Source organism: Tympanuchus pallidicinctus, unplaced genomic scaffold, assembly GCF_026119805.1.
Source record: "Tympanuchus pallidicinctus isolate F22 unplaced genomic scaffold, pur_lepc_1.0 scaffold38, whole genome shotgun sequence".
In the NCBI taxonomy this organism is placed as follows: Eukaryota; Metazoa; Chordata; class Aves; order Galliformes; family Phasianidae; genus Tympanuchus; species Tympanuchus pallidicinctus.
The window spans coordinates 276,641-298,524 of NW_026294756.1; the positions used below are offsets into that span (position 1 = coordinate 276,641).

The 21,884-nt window shown below is 64.8% G+C and overlaps 2 protein-coding genes across 3 annotated transcripts; both read left to right on the forward strand.

Moving 5' to 3' along the window:
* Positions 1 to 99: 99 nt before the first annotated feature.
* CCDC124 (coiled-coil domain containing 124) lies at positions 100 to 8,597 on the forward strand. Of its 2 annotated transcripts, none has more exons than XM_052699839.1 (5): positions 100 to 221; positions 784 to 955; positions 6,315 to 6,501; positions 6,821 to 6,935; positions 7,265 to 8,597. In XM_052699839.1, exons 2-5 carry the CDS (start codon positions 797 to 799, stop codon positions 7,467 to 7,469), a joined length of 666 nt encoding a protein of 221 aa, XP_052555799.1. In that variant the 5' UTR covers positions 100 to 221; positions 784 to 796; the 3' UTR covers positions 7,470 to 8,597. The 2 variants fall into 2 exon arrangements, with proteins under 2 accessions (XP_052555799.1, XP_052555800.1); XM_052699840.1 differs by lacking the exon at positions 100 to 221 and adding an exon at positions 268 to 396.
* Positions 8,598 to 12,742: 4,145 nt separating this feature from the next.
* Positions 12,743 to 21,761, forward strand: KCNN1 (potassium calcium-activated channel subfamily N member 1). Its single transcript, XM_052699843.1, is given in 12 exon segments — positions 12,743 to 13,061; positions 13,063 to 13,165; positions 16,571 to 16,692; positions 17,524 to 17,745; positions 17,747 to 17,908; positions 17,986 to 18,081; positions 18,185 to 18,603; positions 20,033 to 20,174; positions 20,246 to 20,356; positions 20,440 to 20,567; positions 21,186 to 21,255; positions 21,369 to 21,761. Coding segments are annotated over 12 exon segments (2,076 nt in total). The 5' UTR covers positions 12,743 to 12,833; the 3' UTR covers positions 21,642 to 21,761.
* Positions 21,762 to 21,884: the final 123 nt, after the last annotated feature.

The window sequence follows — 21,884 nt, forward strand, 5'->3', positions numbered from 1 at the left end:
GAGATGCGAGCGGGGATGAGGATGCGGTTACGGATACGGGCTGCATCCCTCTCATCACAGTTCCTCCGCATTCTCCCGGAGCCGTGCCCTTACCGTGCCCTCAACAAAGATGGCGGCAGGAGCGCTGCGAGGCCGCGGGCGTCGCTTCCCCTCACCCTGCGGGACGCGCCGCGCGGAGTGATGACGCACAAAGAGCGCGACGGGCGGAGCGGCGGAGCCGGGTAGGAACGGGACGAGCGGGATCGGGGCGGCTGGGAGCTCGGGAAGGGGGTCGGGATCCCCGCGGGGATGAGATCCGGCCCGAAGCGCTGCGCCGCGAGCCGTCGGATCTCATTGCCGTTAAAAATTGAGGTTTCAATTCCAAAAGGCTGCGGCTGAGCGGGGAGGGCCTCCCGGGTGCGTTTTGTTGGCGTCGCGTCTGCGGGCCGTGCCCTCCGCGGGGCCCTTGGTCCGTGTGACGGGCGGTGCTGCTGCTGCGTGACCCCTCCTGCGGCTCCGCCACCTCCCACGGGCAGCTGTGACCCCGCACGGGGGTCGGGGGCTGCTGGAGGAGCCGGGATTGGCCGCTGCTGGGTGCGGGGGGCTCGGCGGTGCTGGGGGGCTGCCGCCACAGCGGAGATCGCCCAGCGCCGGAGATGTGGGAGCGGCACGCTGAGGTCCCCCCCGAGCTGCGGGGCTGTGATCACAAAGCTCTGGGTCCGGGCTCCGTCCCTGCTTGTATCCCTGTGATCCCGTGGGCCTGGCGTTGCTCTGAAGCTCTTTGCTTGCTTTTCTTCTCTGCAGAGCACCGTGAGTGATGCCCAAGAAGTTCCAAGGGGAGAACACCAAGTCGGCTGCTGCCCGTGCAAGGAAGGCGGAGGCAAAGGCAGCAGCCGATGCCAAGAGGCAGCAGGAGCTGGAAGATGCCTACTGGAAGGATGACGACAAACACGTGATGAGGAAGGAGCAGAGGAAGGTGGGTGGCTGTCGGGTTGCTCCTGAGGGAAGGGTGACTTCTTGCCCTCTGTCACAAAGCTGTGGCTCTGCGCACGTCGCCCTGCACTCAGCTCTGAGGCAGAGCAGCCAATGTGAGCAGCTCCTGTGGGAGCTGAAAGAGTGGAGCGTGGGGGTGAGTGTGAGTTGGGTGTGTGATTGAGGAATGCACTGATTGCAGAGCCGCCTCCTGAAGGAAGGGAGTCAGAGCTGCCTTATGGGAGCCTTGGAGTTAAGGAAATGCTCTGGAACTCTGCTGTAGGGCTTGATTTTCTTATTTGTGTTGCTTTTTTTGATCGGGCAGATCTTTAGCTTTTTGTTTCTGTCCTTTGGATCCCATTCTTAATTTTTCCTTCTACAAAAAGGAATTCAAGAAATCAACAGAGTTTAATACGTTTTTTCTCCTCCCCAGCTCAGTGCGCCACGTATCACAATTACCTCTCAAAAAATAAGATTCTCCCTGCTTTGCTCTTAGCAGCTCACTCCACTCAGTGCACATCTGCCTCGAAAACCAGAGGAGTTCATCAGAGCTCATCTGCAGTTATTTGGTTTGCAGTGTTATCCTGCCCCAGCGTTAGACAAACTTCTTTTGGAAGTGATTCTTGAGGGCAGCTTATCTGCCTCTTCTGAAGCAATTTGTTTGCTGTTTCGCTACCTGGAAAGGGTTTGACTGGAGATACAAACGGAATTTATGGGCTTACTGATTCTGTGCTGCTCTGTTTGGCACTGGCTGAGCTCCGTGTGCTGACTTTGGGCAGGCAGGAGGCCAACGTGTCCCCATGACCCCGAGGCTGTGAATTCCCCCCCCCACCCCCCGATGTGTGTCCTGACATTTGGAATTTGGAGTCCTGCGTGCTGTTCCCCAGCGCAATCCTGTAATGCTGCTTAATTATTTCCTGGAACAAGGTCTTATTATTGTGCCTCTTAAGGGTTGGGTTTTTTTTTCCCTTTGCCAGCAGTGACCTACTTTGCTGCTCTACCAAAACAGCCTCCTGCAGGAAAGGGGCATGGGAACCTCAGCAGGGGCACTTGGGCTGTTAGCTCCGAAATTTGGGTCCGGCTCAGAGCCTCACACAAAGGCTGTGGAGAACTCAGCGCTCTGGTTCCCCCCTCAACTGCTCTGCAAGCACACAACTTGTTAGAGAGAGGAGATTCCTCAACAGGAGCTCATTCTCTCCTGTCACCTGGGTTTGGGACATCCTAGAGAAATTCAGCCTCATGTGGGAGCATCTTCCTGCTGGCAGCTCCTGGGTCTGACTTCTAGCAGAATGCTGAGTGCTTTTCCTTCCCAGGAACCTCCCGGCAACCCGTGGCTCAATGCAGCAGCAATCTGCTCGGTGGGGAGCTGCCCTGCCAGAGGGGCTCCGGTTCTGCTGGTGTTGCCGGCACGCAAATCGCCCTGCTGGCTGCTGCCGATCACGGCGTGCAGAACCGCGTCTCTCGCAGTTCTTCCCCCGGCTCTCCAGGTGATGGCAGTAACACGTTAAGCAGTGGCTCTGCGTCGGGAGCGAGTGGGCACGGCTGGAAGCCTTGGGCCATCGCCCAGCGGGACACGTGTGCAGAACAAACCGCCTTTCATCCCTTCCTCTCCCCGTGGATGGGCCTCTGAGCACTGAATGAGAACCCAGCGCGCATTTTTGCCTGGGGGTCCATCGGCTCTGCGCGGTGGTTTTGAGGTTTCTTGAAACGCCACCCAGCTCTGAGAGCAGCCGTGGTGGCTGATCCCTGCTGGCAGGGGATGGCGCTCATTTGGTGGCTCTGTGATGCATGAAGGAACATCTGAGCTCAGGCACCAGCCCGCCGTGTGTGTGTGTGTGTGTGTGTGTGTGTGTGCGCCTCCTCTGGCACTGCGGCACGAGGCACAGCTTGCCTTCCTCCCCAGAGAGCTCCGGCTGAAAGCACAGCATCTCTGTGCCTCCCTGCTGAAAGAGCCAGGTTTGATCCCCGTGGAGCTGTTTCCCCATCAGTGCAGGTGTCTCCCCCCCCTGGCTCTGCCCTCCTCCACACGCAGTTCGGCTGCGGTTCAGAGCGCACGGCTCCCAGTCCTCCTGGCTGCAGCTCCTTTCCTTCTCTCCACACGATTAGCTGAAGTGTGTCTGCTTGGTGGAACGGCTGCAGACGTGTCCTGAGCGAAGCTGCAGGTGGGCTTGGAAGGCTGACAAGGCATTAAAAGCACCGAGGTGTTACAAGAGGAGGGCTGGTGGTGGATCTGCCAAGGGCAGAGGTCTGGCTGCAGGGCTTGCAGTCCCTGCTGGGAAGGTGCAGTTCCCATCTCCTTCCCCAGCTCCTACTGTCTGTCTGTGTGGGACAGCAGCCCTTCTTTCTGTTCAGGCTGCGTTCTGGCTGTTCTGTGCTTGCTGAGCTCCCTGCTGCTCAGCCCTCGCCACCTTCCTGCTCATCCAGCATCCTCAGCATCGTCCTGCGGGCCGGCAGTGACTGTGCCTCTGATTCAGTGCAGAATTACTCAGCTGTGAGCAGTGGGTCTTACTCAGATGACATGTGAAACGGGTGAAGTGACTGCTGTCCCTCCTGGGAGGGATGGCTGTGTGGTGCCAAGTTGGCAAAGCCGCAATCCTGTGGTTTAAATGAGAAACACGGGGGCAGAGAGAGAACAGAGTGAGCACCCGATGGCGAGCGCTGGCATTCAGAGCCCAGAACCAACCTCCTTTTGCTCCAGCATCACTGCAGTATTTGTGTGGGGCCTGAGGAAGGCAGGGGGTGACCCCCATCTCCAAGCCCCGCTGTGCAGCAGGCAGCCTGCAGAGCAGTGGGATGTGCTGCACGCTGGATTTGCTTCTCTCCCTTTGCAGCTCCCTCGTTTCTCTGCATCACTTTGCCTTTCTGCCATGCCAGGAGCTTGGCCAGGCTGGCAGCAGGCTCTCCGCCTTCCTCGGGGCTGCATGCTAAGAGGTTGATTGGGAGCACTGCTGCCTCTATTGACCGCTGGCTCCCGAAGCCACGTGCGTGGGACCTTGTTCTCCTCCCGTCTCGCAGGTGGGGAACTGTTCTGAAAGCTGATGAATTTCTCTTTGCTCAGGGCAATTCGGTTCGAGGCTGGAAACCAGCATTTCAACATGCAGATCCTCGTGAGCAGAATTGTCCACTGCAATCTCGCCCACCGCTCCTCCTGGTGCCCCGCGGGGCGCAGCAGCGTTGAGGGAGGAAACTGTTCATTTCTCTTCCAGTTTTCTAATAGCTCTGCTGTACGTTTCGCTTACGCAAATGCAAGCTGCCCTCTCATCGGGGCGTTTGAGCTGACTCATGTGGGATTAGCTTGCTTCTGCCCAAGCTGGGAAAGGCTTCAGGATCAGGGATGTCCATGGAGCATCGCCTGCAGGCGCAGCGGGAGCCGAGCAGTGGAAGGTCCTCCAGGGAAACCTGAGCACGCAGGGTTTGTGTGGCCTGTGACAAATTAGTGGCAGTGCTGCCTTGTTTGCTTTCCACAAATAGCAACGCCATGGCAAATGCCAGAGCAGGGAGCAGCATCTCCCAGCAGCAGGAGGGGGGAGAGGAGCGGCAGGACGAGCTGTGCGCCCTGCTCCAGCCTGGTTGCCCTTCGTGGGGTGGCTGTGTCCCCTATGGGGAGTTTTGTTGGGATGGGGCTGGATGCTGGAGCGTCGTCCCCACGTTTCTGTGCTGTCGTCCCAGCTGGGCTGTGTGAGTGACTGCCGGGCTCCTGCCTCCATTGATGGCTCTCTGTAATAAGCAGGGGTAAAAGACGAGCTCCTCCAACTATAAATAACTGCTTTGAAATGCCTTTGCTGCCCTCCCTTAGGTCGGTAGCACTTGTCTCTGCTCCTTCTCTGCCTCCTGGATTATGCAAAACCACAGCCTGTCCTGCAGCCCAGCACCTGGTGGCCCTGCTCAGCCACACCTGTGTTGGAATGGGACACAGCCAGGGGACGTTTCCTTGCACAAGCTGATGTCCTGGGCACGCTGCCACATCCTGTCACAGTTCTGCTTCTCCTGCGTGTGCTTTGCATGTAATGGAGTGGCTGCAAGGTAGGCAGAGCTCTTGCAGACTGCACTGCAGGTTTGTCCTTGGGGACACAGGCAGTCCTGTGACACAATCCCTGCCTGGGGACGGGCCAGCAGCCCCCTGATCGGGGAGGCTGAGTCCATCTGTGAGCTCTGTGAGCTCAATCTTTACTAGAAAATGAGGAGGCTACCCAGAAAGACTCGGGTAGGGAAAGCCAGTGTGATAAGTGAGCTTGCACTCTGAAATCCTGCACGGTCTGGTTGCCAGGGCATCGTGCCTCAAGGCATTGGCACTGTGTGTTTAATGACCTCGAGTCTGCAGGCAGCCAACTGCAATAAAAGCTTTGTGCCCACAGTGGCTGCGTTCCCATCGTTGGCCGGAGCCCCGGCGAGGTTTCCCCTCCTCAGCCTGGGGTGAAGCTCTGCTCTGGGATGCAGCAGCCCCAGGGCACGGTTTGATTCAGCATCCGAGCGCTTTGCTTCTGCCTCGTGATGGGTTTTGCTGTAAACCCTTGAGCTGCACAGCTGAATGCTGGTTGTTTTTTTGGTGGGGTTTTTTTGTTGGCCTGCTGAAGTCTCGAGTCTTTTGCCTCGCGCTGTGCCTCGTTCTGCCTCTGAGCTTTGACACGGCGCCGAGCGCAGCTGAGTGCAGGGCTGCTGTGCAGCTGCCCAGATTAAACCCTGCTGCCTGGTGCTCAGTCACTCTCTGGTGCCATCCCCGTGAATAATGGATGACACCCGTAATTAAGTGTCCTCATAACTAACCTAAATACAAACTGCTTTGCAGCACGTGACCCTGACCCACGCAGCGATGGTGGCTGTTGTTGCGTTCGGGTGTTTTTTTGTTGCAGACTCTGCCCGCTTTGGGAGGGCAGGGATCGGAGCCATGTGCTGAAAGCTGCTGCAGGCCTTTGGCGTGGCCTTGACAGGCTCTTCAGCGGCCCTCAGAGGGCAAAGTGGCTCTTGAGCTCCCCGTGGAGTGCTTCAAATCAGCACGAGAGCCGTGTTGCTGGCTGGGTTCTGCCTCACCCCTGCCCTGCCTGTGTGGAAGAATGCGAGCCAGACCCGAGGACCCCGAGCAGCCTCTCCACACACTTGTCTGCAAAACAACTGCTGAACTTTTCACCTCCAACTGCTTGTTATAATTAAAGTGGAGAAGTTGATGGGATTGTTAGCAGCCCCGGCTGCTGCCCCGTGCGCCTTCTGGTTGCTGGTGCAGATGGGGCAGGTCCTGCTGTGGGGAGCAGCCCGTGTCTCTTGCAGGGGGGCAGCAGTGCTCTGTTGGTTGTAGAAGAGAGGCCTGTTGCCATCCAAGGGATGCTGTCCTGCTCCTGTGGAGGACATTTGGTGACTCTCTGTTCCAGGAGGAGAGGGAGAAGCGGCGGCTGGAGCAGCTGGAGCGCAAGAAGGAGCTGCAGCGCCTGCTGGAGGAGGAGGACTCCAAGCTGAAGGGGAAGTCACCTAAACAGGCAACGCCGGGCAAAGTCACCAGGGCCCAGATTGAGGAGACCATCAGGAAAGACCATCAGCAGAAGGAGAATGCAGACACAGGTTGGTGGGAGCACGGAAAGGCCCCGAGAACAGTGGGGGCACGGCAGGGTGGGGGGGAGGCACTTGGAAAGGAGGAGCTGCAGGCAACTTTGCTGTATGTGCCCAGCATTCGTGTAGGGGGGAAAGGAAACCTCCTGTCTCCTTCAGATGGAGAAGCAGGGCTGCAAAGCGGGCACTCGAACTTCCCAAGGCTGGGGAGCCGTGGCTGAGCTTTCCCTGCACTTTCCTCAGCGCTTTGGAAAAGGCTGCGCCTCTCCTGACGACGTTACAGCCGGGGTTTGACGATAACAGCTCTTCCTTTTTCCCCTTCGCTGTGCAGTGGAGAAGGAGAAGACTCACTTGGAGGTTCCCTTGGAGGAGAACGTCAACAGGCGGGTCCTGGAGGAAGGGACAGTGGAGGCCAGGACGATCGAGGATGCCATTGCCGTCCTCAGGTAGCTGGCCTTATTGTGAGGGTGTTTTTCTTTGAGGCTTTGCTTCCCTTACAAGAAATGGGTGCAGACATCCCCCCTCACCTGTCTGAACCTTTTATGCTGCGCTCGCAACTTCCTGCCTTAGCAGTGAGAGCAAATCCCGCTGCCTTAAATGAGCCCGTGGGGTTTAAAGTGAGGAAGGGGGGGAAGCGTGGTGGGGTTTTGTGCTTTGTCACCGGCGCTGCTCTGTGCCCCCTCTGTGACTCTGACAGGGGATCAGAGCCGGGCGAGCGGCGCTGCCTGCAGGGAGGCGTTTTTGATGCATGTCTGTCTGAATTCCCTCCCACCAGCGTTGCCAACGATGCGGACCGGCATCCCGAGCGCCGGATGAAAGCCGCCTTCACGGCTTTTGAAGAGGTCAACCTGCCGCGCCTCAAGCAAGAGAACCCGAACATGAGGCTGTCCCAGCTCAAGCAGCTCCTCAAGAAGGAGTGGATGAAGTCTCCGGAAAACCCCATGAACCAGAGGCACAAAGCTTACAACAGCCAGAAGTAGAATTAGGAGCCGATCACCCCCACGGACGGCGGGCCGCAGCCACGGGTCTTTGCTCGAGTGAAGCAGGAGGCACGAGGAACCTCCTCTCCTTTGTTTCCCTTCCTCACTCCCTCCTTCTGTCTCTCCCTGTCGTCGGATTGAAAACCAGCACGAGGCCGCAGCCCAGCTCCAGCGCCCCGCTGGCCCCTGTGCTCGCTCCCCTGTGCAACTCCATAGGGACACTAACACTGCTGCGTGCTTCTGAGTTCGGTTGGTGTCGTACAGAGAGCTACTAACGTGCTTCCCAGCCCTCACTGTGGGGCGCCCACCTGCTGCCCCCCGTAAGGTGGGGGTCCCACACTGCCCACACCTGGACCTGACCCACATTCGTCCCCATCTCTGCCGTGCTTGTGTCCCTCTCTGCTCTGCCGGGTGAATTCTTGCAGACGTCCTGAGAACACCGTGAGGAAGGCGCTGGTCCCCCTGTTGGTGTTGGTACTGGGGTGGCCCCCGAGGGATCTCATGCTGTGATCACTGCTGGTGCTGCCTGTGGCCTCGTTCTTTTCCTCCCACCCAGCACTGCAGAGGATCCCCGATGGGGACACAGAGTCCATCGGCGCTGTCTTGTGGGGAAATGCGAGCTGAATTCTGCCTAAAAGGGGCTCAGGAGAGAAAGCAGCAACGCTGTGGTCCTGCCCTGCCTGCGTGGGACACGAATGCCAGACTCTGACTTTCCTGGTGGGCTCTCCTGGGGGATCCCAGAGCCTCGTGCAGTGCTCCAGGGGATGCTGCACCCTGAGAGCCGCCCCACGAAGGGGAGCTGCTGCTTTTCCAACTGCTAACGCCCCACACTCGCACAAGGACGTGCCCTGCAACCCACGGAAGGGGCCGTGAAACCCCAGAGCCCCTCACAGCCTCGCTGCCCCCCAGGCTGTGTGCAGCACCCAGTGCGAGGCAGAGGAGAAGGCGCTGAGCTGCTTTGATGGCTGCACCGAGGCACGAATCCTGCACCTTGCTGGGAGCAAGCAGCCGGTGCTCCTCTTCCCCCCCCCCCCCTCCCTTCCCTTTCACATCTCCCCTCTCCTTTGTAATTTTTAAGCCCCCCCACACGGCAGCAGCTTCGTCCTCTGGCTGCTGACCCGCCCCCCCCCCCCCCCCCTTCTATGAGAAGTTTGTTGTGTTTGAATTCAATTAAAAAGCCAAAAAAAGAAAAACCCAAACAAACATCAAACTGCTGCTGGTTTGTGGGAGAGCTCGGGGCGGGGGGCCGGGGGCTGGCTGGCTCCTGCTGCGCTCTCAGTGTTAGGATTTCGGGGGTTGGGGGGGGGGATGCTTCTGCCCTCTGGCCCCCAGCACAGCCCTCACCACCCCCCCCCATCCATGCTGGAACAGCACCGCCAGCCTTTGTGGGGCAGCAACCGCTGTTTGGGGTGAGAGCGGTTCTTCCCAGCGTCCCACCGGCCCCGCTTCGGCCCCGTTTCCCCGTATCGGTGCCGGTTACGCACGGTGGGATCGAGGCGTTGGGGCTCTCCTGGCCCCATTCCCGCTGGAAGCCGCTCCCGAAGCAGCGCTGCGTTCCGGCAGAGCCGAGGTGAGACCCCCCCCCCCCCCTACACACACAAACACCCCGCTCCGTCTGCCCCCTCCCCGCAGCCCGGGGGTCTTTGCGCTCCTCCGCCTCTCCGCGGTGCGGAACAGCGCACACGTGAGTGCCGCCTCCCCGCTTCTTTTCCCCCCCCCTCCCTTCCGACCCCCACCCTCACATCCCCATGTCCCAGAGTGGGGAGGGGGCTGGCGGTGCCTCTTCCCTGCCACCCTCCTCCCTCCCTTCCTCCCTGCACGGCGGTGGGGCCGTGCGCACTGCGGGGCTCCGCGCAGCGCTGCCTCCTTCCTCCTCCTCCTCCTCCTCTTCCTCTGCAGAGCGGGGCTGTGGTCGCTGCGTGTCCCCCCCCCGAACACTGCGGTGCGATGGAGACCCGGGTTTGGGGAGGAAGGGTGCGGAGGGGGCGAACGGGGCTGCGCCCTTCCTGCTGCAGGGATCCCCCATTGCCGGGGGAGGGGGAATAGGGTGACCGCTCCCCTCTCAGGAGTGGGGCTAAAAGGGGGAACGACGGGACCCCCCCTCGTCTCAAGAATCCCCGTGGCAGCCGGGATTACGGGGAATCCCCCCCCCCCGCTCCGATCGCAAGATGGATGCGCTGAGAGCCTCAACGGGGGAACCCCCCCCATCACCCCCCCCCCTCGGTGCAGGGCGGCGGTTCCCCCCCCCCCTCTGCATTGAAGCGGGTTCCCGCAGCGGGGGGGGGGGCGGCGGAGGGCAGAGGGGAGGGATTCCCCGCCCCGCCCCCCCTCAGGGATTCCCCCTCCCTTTTTCGCATCCCCCCCTTCCCCCCCCCCCCATCCTCCACCCCGCAGCGAATTGGCGGGGAGGGGTGAAGGAGGGAGGAGAGGAGGGGGGGAGAGAATCGCTGCCGCCATGGCAACCAGCGCTGCTCTGCGGGGGGAGGGGGGGGGGGAACCCGCGGAGGGGAAAATACGGTCATGTGGCCGCGGGATCCTCGCAGTGCGCGCAGCCGCGCAAGGCTGGCACAGGGCATCCCCCCCCCCCCCCCCCTTCCTCCCGCACCTCCCCCGCACCGGGCATCCCCCTGCAACCCCCACACCCCTCACCGGGCATCCCCCCCCCCCCCCCCTCCCCTCACGCATAGCGCCCACGCGCTGCGCAATGCTCTGCACCACCTCCTCCTCCCCGCACTGTGCGCGGCCCCCCCAGCCTTCATGAGACCCCCCCTCCCCTGCGCCACGCGCCGCCCCTGCACCACGCACCCCCCCGCGCGCTGCAGCACGGAGCCGGGCGCGCGCCCCTGTGCCCCCCTCTCACCCCCCCCCAGCTCCCCCCTTGCACACCGCACGTGCACACCCTGTGCTGCTCCACGTGCAGCCCTTGCACACCTCTTGCAAGCATCCCCCCCCCCACTCCGCACTCCCCAACACGGCGCAGCCCCCAACCCGCACGCTGTGCCCTCATCGCCCCGCACCCCTCGCCTTGTATCCACCCCCCCCCCTCTCTTCCACGCTTTGTTTCACGCGCACCCGCTGTCACCGCGCGCAAAGCCGCGCCGCGCACACCCGCCCCGAGGCTGACAAAGGGAGCGGGGCTGCCCCGCACGGCCCGGAGGTCGGCACCGCCCAAAGGAGCCCCGGGGACCCCCCTGTGCTCCCCTGCACTCCTGGACCCCCCCCCGGCACTGGGGATCCCCCCGCTTCCCTGGATTCCCCAGTGCTCTGGAGGCATTCCTTACTCCTGGGGACCCCCGGATCCCTCTGAGTCGTGGGGACCCTCCTGCATTCCTGGGGACCTCATTGCATTCCTGGACACCCCTCCGGCTTTGGGGATCCCCCCGATTCCCGGGACCCCCCAGCAGCTCTGGGGATGTTCTTTACTGCTGGGGAAGCCCTTGGCACCGGGGACCCCCTTTGTTTCCGGATCCTTTCTGAAACCGTGGATCCTTCGGTGTTTCTGCCTCTCCCCTCCCCCCACCCCCGGGCACCGGGAGGCCCCCTGTTTCCTCGGCACCCTTTGGCATTTGGGACCCCTCCCGGCTCCCAGTGACGAGCAGAGGGACCCCCGCGGATTGTTCCGCCCTAAGAGAAGGGGATCACCGAGGGGTCCCCGCAGCTCCAGCCTGGCGGTGCCCGCAGCGGGGTGGGGTGGAGCCGCGGAGGGGTGTGTGTGGGGGGGGGGGGGGGGTGGGCGCTCTTCCAGTCCCCATATCGGCTACGCGGGGACACCGCGGGAGGTTCGTTTCAGCCGCAGACAATAGCGGCGGTGCGCGGGAGCGCGCGGCTGCGCGTGGGAGAGGGATCGCGACGCCGCACCGCACCGCTCCGCACCGCACCGCCCCGCGCTGGGGCCGCCGAGGGGACACAGCGGAGACCCCCCCCGGTCCCCCCCGACCCCCCCGCAACCCGCGCTCCCCGCAGCCCCGGCACGTGCCCGCCCCGGGTCATGGTCACCGCCGGTGGCACACGAGGGGAGAGGAGGTGGGGGTCTGCACGCAGGTGGGTGCAGCGCGGGGTGTGGGGGGAGGGGAGGATAGCACCCTTCGGGAGCCCCCCGCGTCCAGGATCCCCCCCGTTCCTCGGTATCCACTGGAGCTGGGGATCCCCCCCGCGCTCTCGGGACGTTTGAGCCCTCGGGGACCCCTCCGGCACCTTGGGGGGGGCACAGGGGGCCTTTTGTTCCTGGGGACGCCCCCAGCTCCTGGGGCTGAGCAGCGCTGGGGACTCCCCCACGTCGCGGGGACTCCCCCGGGGACCCCCCGGCAGAGGAAAGCCCCCCACTGATGGGAATCCCCCGGCTCCCGGGAACGGGAGAAGCCTCGGGTTGGCACTGATCGGTGGGGAGGGGGCGGCGACGCCTTGGGGGGCTGTTCCGAGGGCACCCCGCTGCCAAGCTCTGTGGATTGCGGGCAGTGCAGCACGTTCTGCCCCCCCCCCCCCCCCCCTCCCGCTCTCTCTCGCACTGTGCATCACCGAATTACTGTGAGGGGGGGGGGTCCGCATTTGGGCAGCCGCAGGAGGGGGGGGGGGGGCGCGGGAGGCGCGAACAATGAGGATGCGACGGGAGTGACTGCGCCCGGCTAAAAATATCCTCCCCACCACCGCCGCCAGCGCGGCCTCAAGGTCACCACCCGCCTGGTGGGGCCGGGGGGGCGAGGGGGTGTGGGGCGGGGAAGCCCCCGGCCCCCCCTCGTGCTGCCGCTCCCTCCCAGAGGCGCCCGCGGCTCCGGCACACAGCAGCCCCCGCGCCCCCGCCGCGTCCCCGCGTCCTCGTCCCCATCCTGCGGGGCTGTGGCAGGTGAGCGGGGCGTTGGGGGGCTGCTTTTGCACGCAGAGCTGAGGGGGAACCCCGGGATGGGTTCCCCCAGCCGTGGCCCCGCGCCCGCTGGAGCATCCCCGTGTCCCGGTGGCGGTGGGGAGGCGGGGACGGTGCGGTGCCCCGGTGGGTTTGCTGCTCGTGGCGAAGCCTCCCTCGGGTATCTGTGCGTGGGGACGTGCGGGGACCGAAGTCAGCGGGATGCGGAGGTGACAGGGTGGGGTGGGGGAAGAGGGGACGCCCCGGGGCTCCCCGCTGTGGGGTCCCGTGCTGTGACGGCGGTGCCGGTTCGGGGGGCGGTGAGGGCGGTGGGGTCGGGCGCGGGGCCGCGGTGTCCCCGCCGTGTTCCGGTAGTGTCCCCGGGGCCGTGAGCCGTGTTTGCCATCTCAAAGTCCGGGGTCAGCGCACGGGGCCCCGCTGCGTTCTCTGCGCCGCGCTTTCCACCCATCGAGGCCGCGGGCGGGTGCGCGGCGGGGTCGCCCCCCAGCCCCTCTCTGCCCTTCCCCATGACCTTGGGCCCCTGCGCACGGGGTGGGGGGCGAGGGGGCACCTCCCCACAACCGGGCGCCGCCGCTCCGCGAAGGGGCTGGAGAGGCTCGGGGTTCCCCCACCCCTCGAGGGCAGCGGGGACGGGCGGGCACCCCCAACCCCCCCCCGGGCAGGGGGTCCGCGCTCGCCCCGTTGGGGGCAGCCATGCGTGGCGGCTTTGTCCTGCGGCTGAGTCGAGCGGCGAGGGGGGGGGCGGCGGGCGCAGCCGGCGCGGTGCCTTTGTCTGGGGACGGCGGTGGTGGCGGCGGAGGGGCGCGGGGACCCCGGGCACCCATCGCGATTGGCACAGGTAGGGCATCCCGGCCGCTGCGGTGACTGTACCCCGGTACGGGGGGGCTGAGGGGGTCCGGGGGTGGGGGCGGGAGGTGCCACCGTCGTGGGGACCCTGCGGTGGGGACGGCGGGGGTGGCAACGTTGGGTGCCCATCTGCTGTGGGAGGGTTGGGAACGCAGTCTGCGTTGGGTCGGGGAAGGCAGGGGGGATCTCCCCAGCCCTGGGGAAGCCGCAGCTGCTGCCGTCCCTGCTGTCCCCGTGTCCCTGTTGTCCCCCAGGCCCTGATCCACAACCGGCCCCAGATCCTCTGGCTGCAGGAGGGTTTCCCTCTGCTTTCCTCTCGGGGAGACCCCAGGACATCCCCCATTGCAGGGGATTCCCCACATGGCGGCTCTGCCTGGGGCGGTGTGAGCGTCCCTGTGTGTCCCCATGGATGCCAACCACCCGTCTTTCTCCATGCACCTCCAGACCCACGGATATCCTCACCCCCTTCTACCGTCCCCACTGATCCTGCATGGGACAGAACCCTTCCAAAACTGGGCTCTGCACTCGACGGGGTGCCCATGGGGCAGAAGTACTGGCACTGGGGGGGGTCCCACCGTACTGGCACTGGGGGGGGTCCCACCACTGTCCCAGCCCTCCTTGTGCTGATGGTTCCACCGGCTCAGAGGTCCCAGCTCCACAGCCCTGAATCTCAGCTCCCCTCGTGCTGCTCCGTGGCCCTAAACCAGTCCCAGCCCCCCCACGCCGCCCCCCATGCAGTGTGTGGGGCCGGGGGCTCCCGCCGACACCAGCAGATGCTCTTCAGTCCGGGCCATATGGCCCCAGCAGGGCGTCCTGGGACACGATGGCTGCAGGAGTGGGGCTGAGAGGACGGCCTCAGCACCCCAAATTCCTGCCTCCCCCCCCCCGCTCCTCTTCCCCCCAACCCCCATCTTTGTGATTCCCAGGCAGAAATTAGGGAGCGGGTAATAAATAAATCACCACCCGGAGCCTTTCGGCCGCCCGCCTCTATTTTTAGCTGCACCCTCCTCTGCAGTTGCTCACAAGCAGCAGCAATGCTTGGGGGCATGGGGGGGAGTGGGGTCCCACTGCCACCAGTGGGGACACGCTGGGGACAGGAGGGACCCCCAGGCACGGGGTTGTGCTGCAACCAGACTGGGGGGGTCTCCAACAGCTTGGGGAGGGGGCTGCAGGAGGTGATAACTCACCTGCGTCCCAGCTGAAGCCCCCTCTGGGATGCGCTCATCTCCTTCTCGCTGTCCCCATCGTGAGGATGAGGAGGGGACCCCATGGCCCCCCCTGACAGGGAGGGGGCAGCAGGGCTGGGTGAAGCCGTTGTGGCTCAGTGCAGCCTCTGCTGCGGTTTGCAGGCCCAAAGCGTGGCCCCTCCTGTCCCAGCACATTCCCTTTCCCCCCCCCCCCCCTTCCTGCAGGCTGTGCTCAGGACCCCCATTCATGCTGGTATCACATAGGGACCCCCCCCCCCCCTCCCCATCCTCTCCTGCCCCCCAGGACACCTGATCCTAAGGCTGCAATATCTCTGTGCCCCCATAGGATCAGACCCCCCTCTTCTTGGCACGCGGCTGAGGTGGGTCCCAGCCCCAGCGCTGCCCCCTGAGGGGGGGGGGTCACCCCACTGGGGGTCTGCAGCCACACAGCACTGCTGCTGGGACCAGGGACACGCAGGGCCACCACTCAAGGACATCCACAGCCGTCACCTGCAGCCAAACCAAGGGACGGCGGTGTCCCCATCCCCATCCCCACGCTGTGGGGCAGGGATATGCTCAGCACCCACATCCCTGAGCATCCCCATGGGATGCGCTGCTATAGGGACAGGGACACAGAAAGGGTCACCCCGTTCCGGGCTCCAGCTTTCTGTCGGCCCCAGCGTCTCCCCCAAGGATGGATCCCACCGGTGTCTGACAGGAAGGATTTAATGAGGCCTCTTTGCACCGCCGTCAATGTGAGCCGTGAGCGGCACAACCGCAGTGTCTGATGGTTCCTGAAATATTGCCCAGGATCCGGCCAGCAGGGCCCAGGGGGAAAACCCTGACCCCTCTGAGGAGCCCCCAAGACCCTTGCAGAGCCCCCTGCTGCCTCCCACCCTCCCTCCCTCCCCCCTCCTTTCCCATCTCCTCCCAACCGAATATTAAAAGGAAATCGGAGCTCATTTCCTGGCTGTAAATTTGGCAGAATGGAGAGAAAATGATCTGGACCTGGAGGGGAGCCAGGGCCCCGCACAGCAGCTGCACCCCGAGCCTTGAGCCCCACGGGGCAGCCACAAAACAGTGCTGCAGTGTGACCCTGTGGGGAAGGAGAAGGAGGCGGGGGGGGGGGTTGTTCCCCATGTCACTGCACTGCGGTTGGGGGGCCCGAAATCCAGGGAGCTGCATCCTCCTGCAGGGAAAAAAGGGGTCCTTTTGGGTTCCCCCTGAGTTCTCCATGTAGAGGCCCTGCAGACATTGCCCTGGGGGGGGGGGGGGGGCTGCGGTGCTGGAGGCGGCGGGGATGGGGGTTGCTATGGGTGGGTGTTTGTGCTGCAGGGCCCTTCGTGCAGCACAGGGGCTGCGCCACGGGGACGTCGGCGCCGTGGGGACATTGATACAAACTGTTGGTGCAACGGGGACGTTTATGCAGTGGGGGTCATTTGCACAAACGGGGGCTGTTGGTGCAATGGAAACGTTGGTGCAGCGGAGCAGCTGGTGCGCATTTGGGGCCGCCTGTGCAGTGGGGCTGTTTGTTGCAACGGCCCTTTGGATTGCAACAGAGGAGTTGGTGCAGCGGGGTTGTTTGAGCAGCAGGGATGGTGGTGCAGTAGGGGTGGTCGTGCAATAGGGGTGGTCGTGCAGTGTTGGTGTGACGGAGGGCTTCGTGCAGCGGAGCAGGCGGTGCTGTGGGGACGTTTGAGATGCACAACGCTCGTGCAGCGGGGCTGTCTGTGCAATGGGGCTGTTTGCACCACATGTGCGGTGGGATCAGTGCTGGCTCTGCAGCCAGGCTGGGGAAGCCACATTGCTCTGTTCTTAACTCCCCCCCCCCGGTGCACACAGCAGTGCGGGGCCCTGCAGTGAGGGGTGTGTGGTGGGGGGCTCTGCCTGCATCCCCAGTATAGGGCTGAGACACCCCCCCCCAACCCCCCGCCCCCACGCCCTCTTCTGCTTTCCTCCGTTCTGATCTCTGGATGATAAAACGACAGCCAGAAAAACAGACATCCGGAAAACAGACAGACATCCCAAAATCGCAGCGGTGCTCCCAGATCCCGCTTGGGCAGCAGCTGATGAGGGGATGGGGGGGGGGGGGGGGAAGGGCTGCGTCCACAGCAGAGTGGGGCAGAGCTCCAAGGGGATGCGGGGACTCTGGGGGTCCCCCACAATGCCCCCATCTGCCCCCACTTAACGCCGCCTCTCATCCCTGCCAGGCGTGGAGGGAAGCCCATGGCACCCGGCCCCCCGGACCCCCCCCCTTCCCAGCCCCAGCCCTGCTGTCCTGGCCCATAGCACCCCAAAGTCCCGTCCAAGCAGTGCTGGGGAGCACGAGCAGGTAATGGGGTGCGGGGGGTGGGGGCAGGTTGGGGTGCAGGGGGGCACAGAGGCGGGTTTGGGGGTGTAGAGGGGGGTGCGTGGGGGTGGTGGGGGTGGGGTTTGGGGTGAAAGTGAACGGGGGGTGCAAAGGGGGTGCGTGGGATTGTTACAAGGAGGGGCTGCGGGTTGGGCGCGGGTGTGTGAGCGAGTGGGGGGCGATGGGGGGGGGGGTGTGGGGAAAGGGGGGGGAGCAGGAGGTGATGTGGGCCTGTTGTGAAATGGGGGAGGAGGCGTCCGGGGGGGGGGGACAGAGGGGGGGGGGGGGTCCGGGATTTCTGGGGGGCGGAGGGAGGGGGGGGGGAGGAGTTGCGCCTGGGGGCGGAGCCGGCGGTGGAGGGGGGCGTGACCAAGAGGCGTGGCCAAGGGGGCGCGTCGCGGGGGCGGTGCCGCTCTCCGCCAATCATCGGCGCCGCTCGACTCGCCCCGCCTCCCCAGCGCTCAGCTCCCTCCGCCGCGCGCTCCCGGGGCCGAGTGGGGCTGCGGCTGCGGCGGGTCCGGCTCCGGTACTGCGGGTCCGGCTCCGGTACTGCGGGTCCGCTCCGCTCCCGGCCCGGCGGCAGGTAGCGGAGCCAGAACCGGGAAGCCCGCTCCGGCGGTTGCGGGCGGCCCCGAGACCGGCGGGTACCGCGGAGAGGCACGGGACGCGGGACGGCGTGGGGGGCGCGGGGGGAAGGGGGGGGTGCCGGGAACAACCGGGGGCGGCGTCGCAGGGAGCGGTGCCACGTGCGGGGAGGGCGGTGACCCGCAGCCGGGGGGGGGGGGGATAAAACTAACGGGGCCGTTCTCGCAGGTGCCCCCCGCCCCGCCGAGCCATGCGGCATCGCCCGGCCCCCCGCCCGCCGCAGCCATGAGCGGCCCCCGCCGCAACGGGGGGGTCCCGAGCGCCTCGCCCCGCAGCCCCCCCCCGTTAGAGGCCCAGAGCCCAACGCTGCGGCCCCGTCGCGCCCCCGGCCTCGAGGTGGTGGTGCAGCCCCCGGCCCCCCCAGCGAGGGGCGATGCTGCCGAGGGGCGGGGGGGGGCCGCGGCGGAACCAGAACATCGGCTACAAACTGGGCCACCGGCGCGCCCTGTTCGAGAAGCGCAAACGGCTCAGCGACTACGCGCTCATCTTCGGGATGTTCGGCATCGTGGTGATGGTCACCGAGACGGAGCTCTCCTGGGGGGTCTACACCAAGGTGGGGGGGTGGGGTGGGACAGTGGGGGGGCGATGAGATGAGCCCCACGGTGCTCATCCCGCCCGCTCCCTGTGCAGGAGTCCTCGTACTCGTTTGCACTGAAATGCCTTATCAGCCTCTCCACCGTCATCCTGCTGGGGCTCATCGTCATGTACCACGCCAGGGAGATCCAGGTGAGAAGGGGTCTGGTTGTGTTTGGGGGGGTGGGGGGGGGGGGGGAAAGCACGGTGGGGTCCCATTGCCCCCCGTCCCTCCGACCCCCATCCCGCTCTGCAGCTCTTCATGGTGGACAACGGGGCGGACGATTGGCGCATCGCCATGACCTACGAGCGCATCTTCTTCATCGCTCTGGAGCTGCTGGTCTGCGCCATCCATCCCATCCCCGGGCAGTATCTGTTCACCTGGACGGCACGTTTGGCTTTCACCTACGCCGCTTCCGTGGCCGATGCCGACGTGGACATCATCCTGTCCATCCCCATGTTCCTTCGGCTCTACCTGATCGGGCGCGTCATGCTGCTGCACAGCAAGCTCTTCACCGACGCCTCATCGCGCAGCATCGGAGCCCTCAACAAGATCAACTTCAACACCCGCTTTGTCATGAAGACCCTCATGACCATCTGCCCCGGCACCGTGCTGTTGGTCTTCAGCATCTCCTCCTGGATCATCGCCGCCTGGACCGTCCGTGTCTGCGAGAGGTGGGCGCGGGGCGGGGGGCTCAATGGGGATGGAGGGGGGGAGAAGGGGGGGGGCCACACGGATGGGGCGCAGCTGGGGATGCGTGGTGCCAAACCGTGAGGAGAAATGGTCTTTAGGACCCACGGGGTCAGAGGGATGGAGCTTTGCAGTGGGGAGGGGGCCGTCCCCATGGGGTTGCTGTGAGACCCATCTGCGCGCCTGGGGTTGGGGAGCAGTAGGTGTCCCGAGGTGGGGACGTGGCACGCGCTGCCCGGCTGCGCCCCCCCAACCCCCCCAAATCCCCCCCCTCCATGCTCGCCCCCTTTCCCTGGCCGCCGCTCGCCCCGGGAGCGTGCATTAACTGCTCTTGTTTTCCCTCTCTGACCGCTCTGCTGCTCGCAGGGACAAACTGTGAGTCACCCCAGGAACGACAGCCGCGTCCTGCACGGGACGGCCTCCTTCCCCCCCCCCCCCCCCCTCTCCCCCCCTCCTCCCCACCCTGGGCTTGTGCTACCCAGAATTTAGGATTAGCTGCAGCTGGCGAGTTGTGGGGGCTGCGAGAGGGGGCACTGGGGCCAGAGCACAGATCCCACAGGGCTGAAAAGGGTTCGGAGCCCTTTTCCACTTGGAACCTCAGCAGCTGCTCTCTGCCCTCTCCGTGCCCCCCCCCCCCCACTGCAGTGCCCAGGGCTGGCTGGGGTTCACGCTCTGCCCCACTGCAGGGCTGTGTGTGCTGCAGGACCCCTGGCAGAGTTTCTGGTTTTGTTCCCAGAGTGATGAAGGGAGCAGAGCCAAAGCAGCTGGGAAGGGCACGTCGGGTCCCTTCTGTCCCCAGCGTGGAGCTGGAGCACCTCCAGGGGGGTTCGGTTCTTTGGTGCACACGCATTGGGCATCGGAGGAGCCCTGGGGATGCTCTTGGGGTGCAGCACAGGAGGGAAGAAGGGGAAGGAGAGCAGTGAGGGGAAACGGGGAGCACTGCAGCACTCGGGACATCACAGTGGGGCACAGCCCTGGCGCTGGTGGCACTTTGGGGGACTGATCTCTCCGTGCATCTCGATGCCATCTGCCCCTGGGTATGGCACCCCGTGGTGTCACTCCATAGCATCACCTCATGGCATCACCCCACCGCATCCCTCGGTGCCGGCTGAGGTTCCAAGCCCAAACTTTGCAGGCTGCACCCGGGGTTGGGGGCGGGCGAAGGGACGCAGCAATCCTAAATTCCTCGCCGCACGCTTGAGCTCACCCCGGCTTGCTGCTGTCAGCCCTTCCCTTCCCCGCCTCTGTCATCCTGCTGCTTCCTGCATGTCCCTGCTGCCCAGCTCGGCCCCACAGCACCGGCCCCAGGGCTGAGCTGGATCCCCGGTGCTTCTCGGGCCCCTTCCCACCCCCTGGGGAAGCCACCGAACGCTGCGTGGCACCACGCTGATGGCTGCGCTCGGCCCCGCGCAGGTACCACGACAAGCAGGAGGTGACCAGCAACTTCCTGGGGGCCATGTGGCTCATCTCCATCACCTTCCTCTCCATCGGCTACGGGGACATGGTGCCGCACACCTACTGTGGGAAGGGGGTCTGTCTGCTCACCGGCATCATGGTGAGCGTGGGGCTGGGGGGTGGTGGGCTGTGCTGGTGCCGGCGCCGGTCCCTCACCGTGCTGTGCTGCAGGGGGCCGGCTGCACGGCTCTGGTCGTCGCCGTGGTTGCCAGAAAGCTAGAGCTCACCAAAGCAGAGAAACACGTGCACAACTTCATGATGGATACGCAGCTGACAAAGCGGGTAAGGGCCCCCCGTGGCCCCCATCCCCGTGCGTCTCCCCTCCATCTTCCCCCACTCCATCCACGGCCTCTTGTTCCCTCCAGGTGAAAAATGCTGCTGCCAACGTACTCAGGGAAACGTGGCTCATCTACAAACACACCAAGCTGGTGAAGAAGATCGACCATGCCAAAGTTCGGAAACACCAGCGTAAGTTCCTCCAAGCCATCCATCAGTAAGTGCCAAACCTTTACCTGCTTCCTACGCGGCGCTCGCTCGGCCGTGCCACCACCGTGCCACCACCAGCCTGGTGGCCGCAGCGTCCCCTGCCTCTGGGCCCTGTTTGTGCCCCACGTGCTCCTGTCCCCTGGGCTGGATCCGGCCTTTCCCCTGCCCCGTCCCACGGGGAGGGTGCCATTCTGGGGAGGTGGCACTGGGGATGGTGGGGGGGGTCCCTTGAACGCACCCGCTGTCTGGCTTCACGCGGTGCCTCCTGCTTTGGGGGGGTTGGGGGTGGGATAGGGGTGGGATAGGGGTGCTGCTGTGGTCCCCGTGCGCTCTCGGTGTCGGTATTAAACCCGCTGTTGTGTTCTGTCTCTGTTCTGCCCCCTCCCTGCAGAGCTCAGAAGTAAGTGTGCCTGTCTCCCTCGTTCCCATCCGTGTGCATGGTGCCGTGCTGCAAAACGGGGAGGGGGGCTGGGGTGACAGCGTGGGGACATCCCTGGGAGTCTCAGGGTCTTGCGGAATCTCGGAGCCCCCCGTGCACGGGGTTGGGGGGCTCCGTTGGCTGCATGCTGGGGGCCAGGGGGACCCCACGAGGCAACGCTGACCCCCACTCCCCTTTCTCCCACAGGCTGAGGAGCGTGAAGATGGAGCAGCGCAAGCTGAACGACCAGGCCAACACGCTGGTGGACCTGGCCAAGGTGAGCGCTGCCGGGGAGAGGGGCTCAGCCCCGGGGGCACCCATGGCACGGGGCCGTGTGGGTAACCAACGTCTATCTGACCCCCCTCCCCACCTTGGGCCATCCACCTCCAGACCCAGAACATCATGTACGACATGGTCTCGGAGCTGCAGGAGCGCAACGAGGACCTGGAGAAGCGCATCAGCGCGCTGGAGGGGAAGCTGGAGGCGCTGGGGCTGAGCCTGCTGGCGCTGCCGGCGCTCGTCAGCCAAGCCATCGGGCAGCAGCAGCGTGAGCTGTTGGGGAGCTGGGCCCCCCGTCTCTGCCCCGCCACCGCCCCCTGCACCCCCGCCCGCCGCCGTCGCTCCCCTTCCACAGCCCCCCACAGCTCCTCGGACAGTGGGTGACAGTGGGGGGGGGGTTGCGGGGGTGGGAGGGATGTGCCGGGGTCCCTTATGTCTGGCCATCGTGTGGCTGATTTCAGTAGCTTTGTTCTGTAAAGCCCTCTATAAACTTCCTGCGTTCACTGTGCTGGCGTGAGGCTGGAGCCCCCCCCCACCTCCCCCTGTTCCTATTGGGGTGGTCTCGTGTCTCCCCTTCCCCCCCCCCCCCCCCTCCCCTGCCCCCAGGGAGAGATTTGGGGGGTGGAA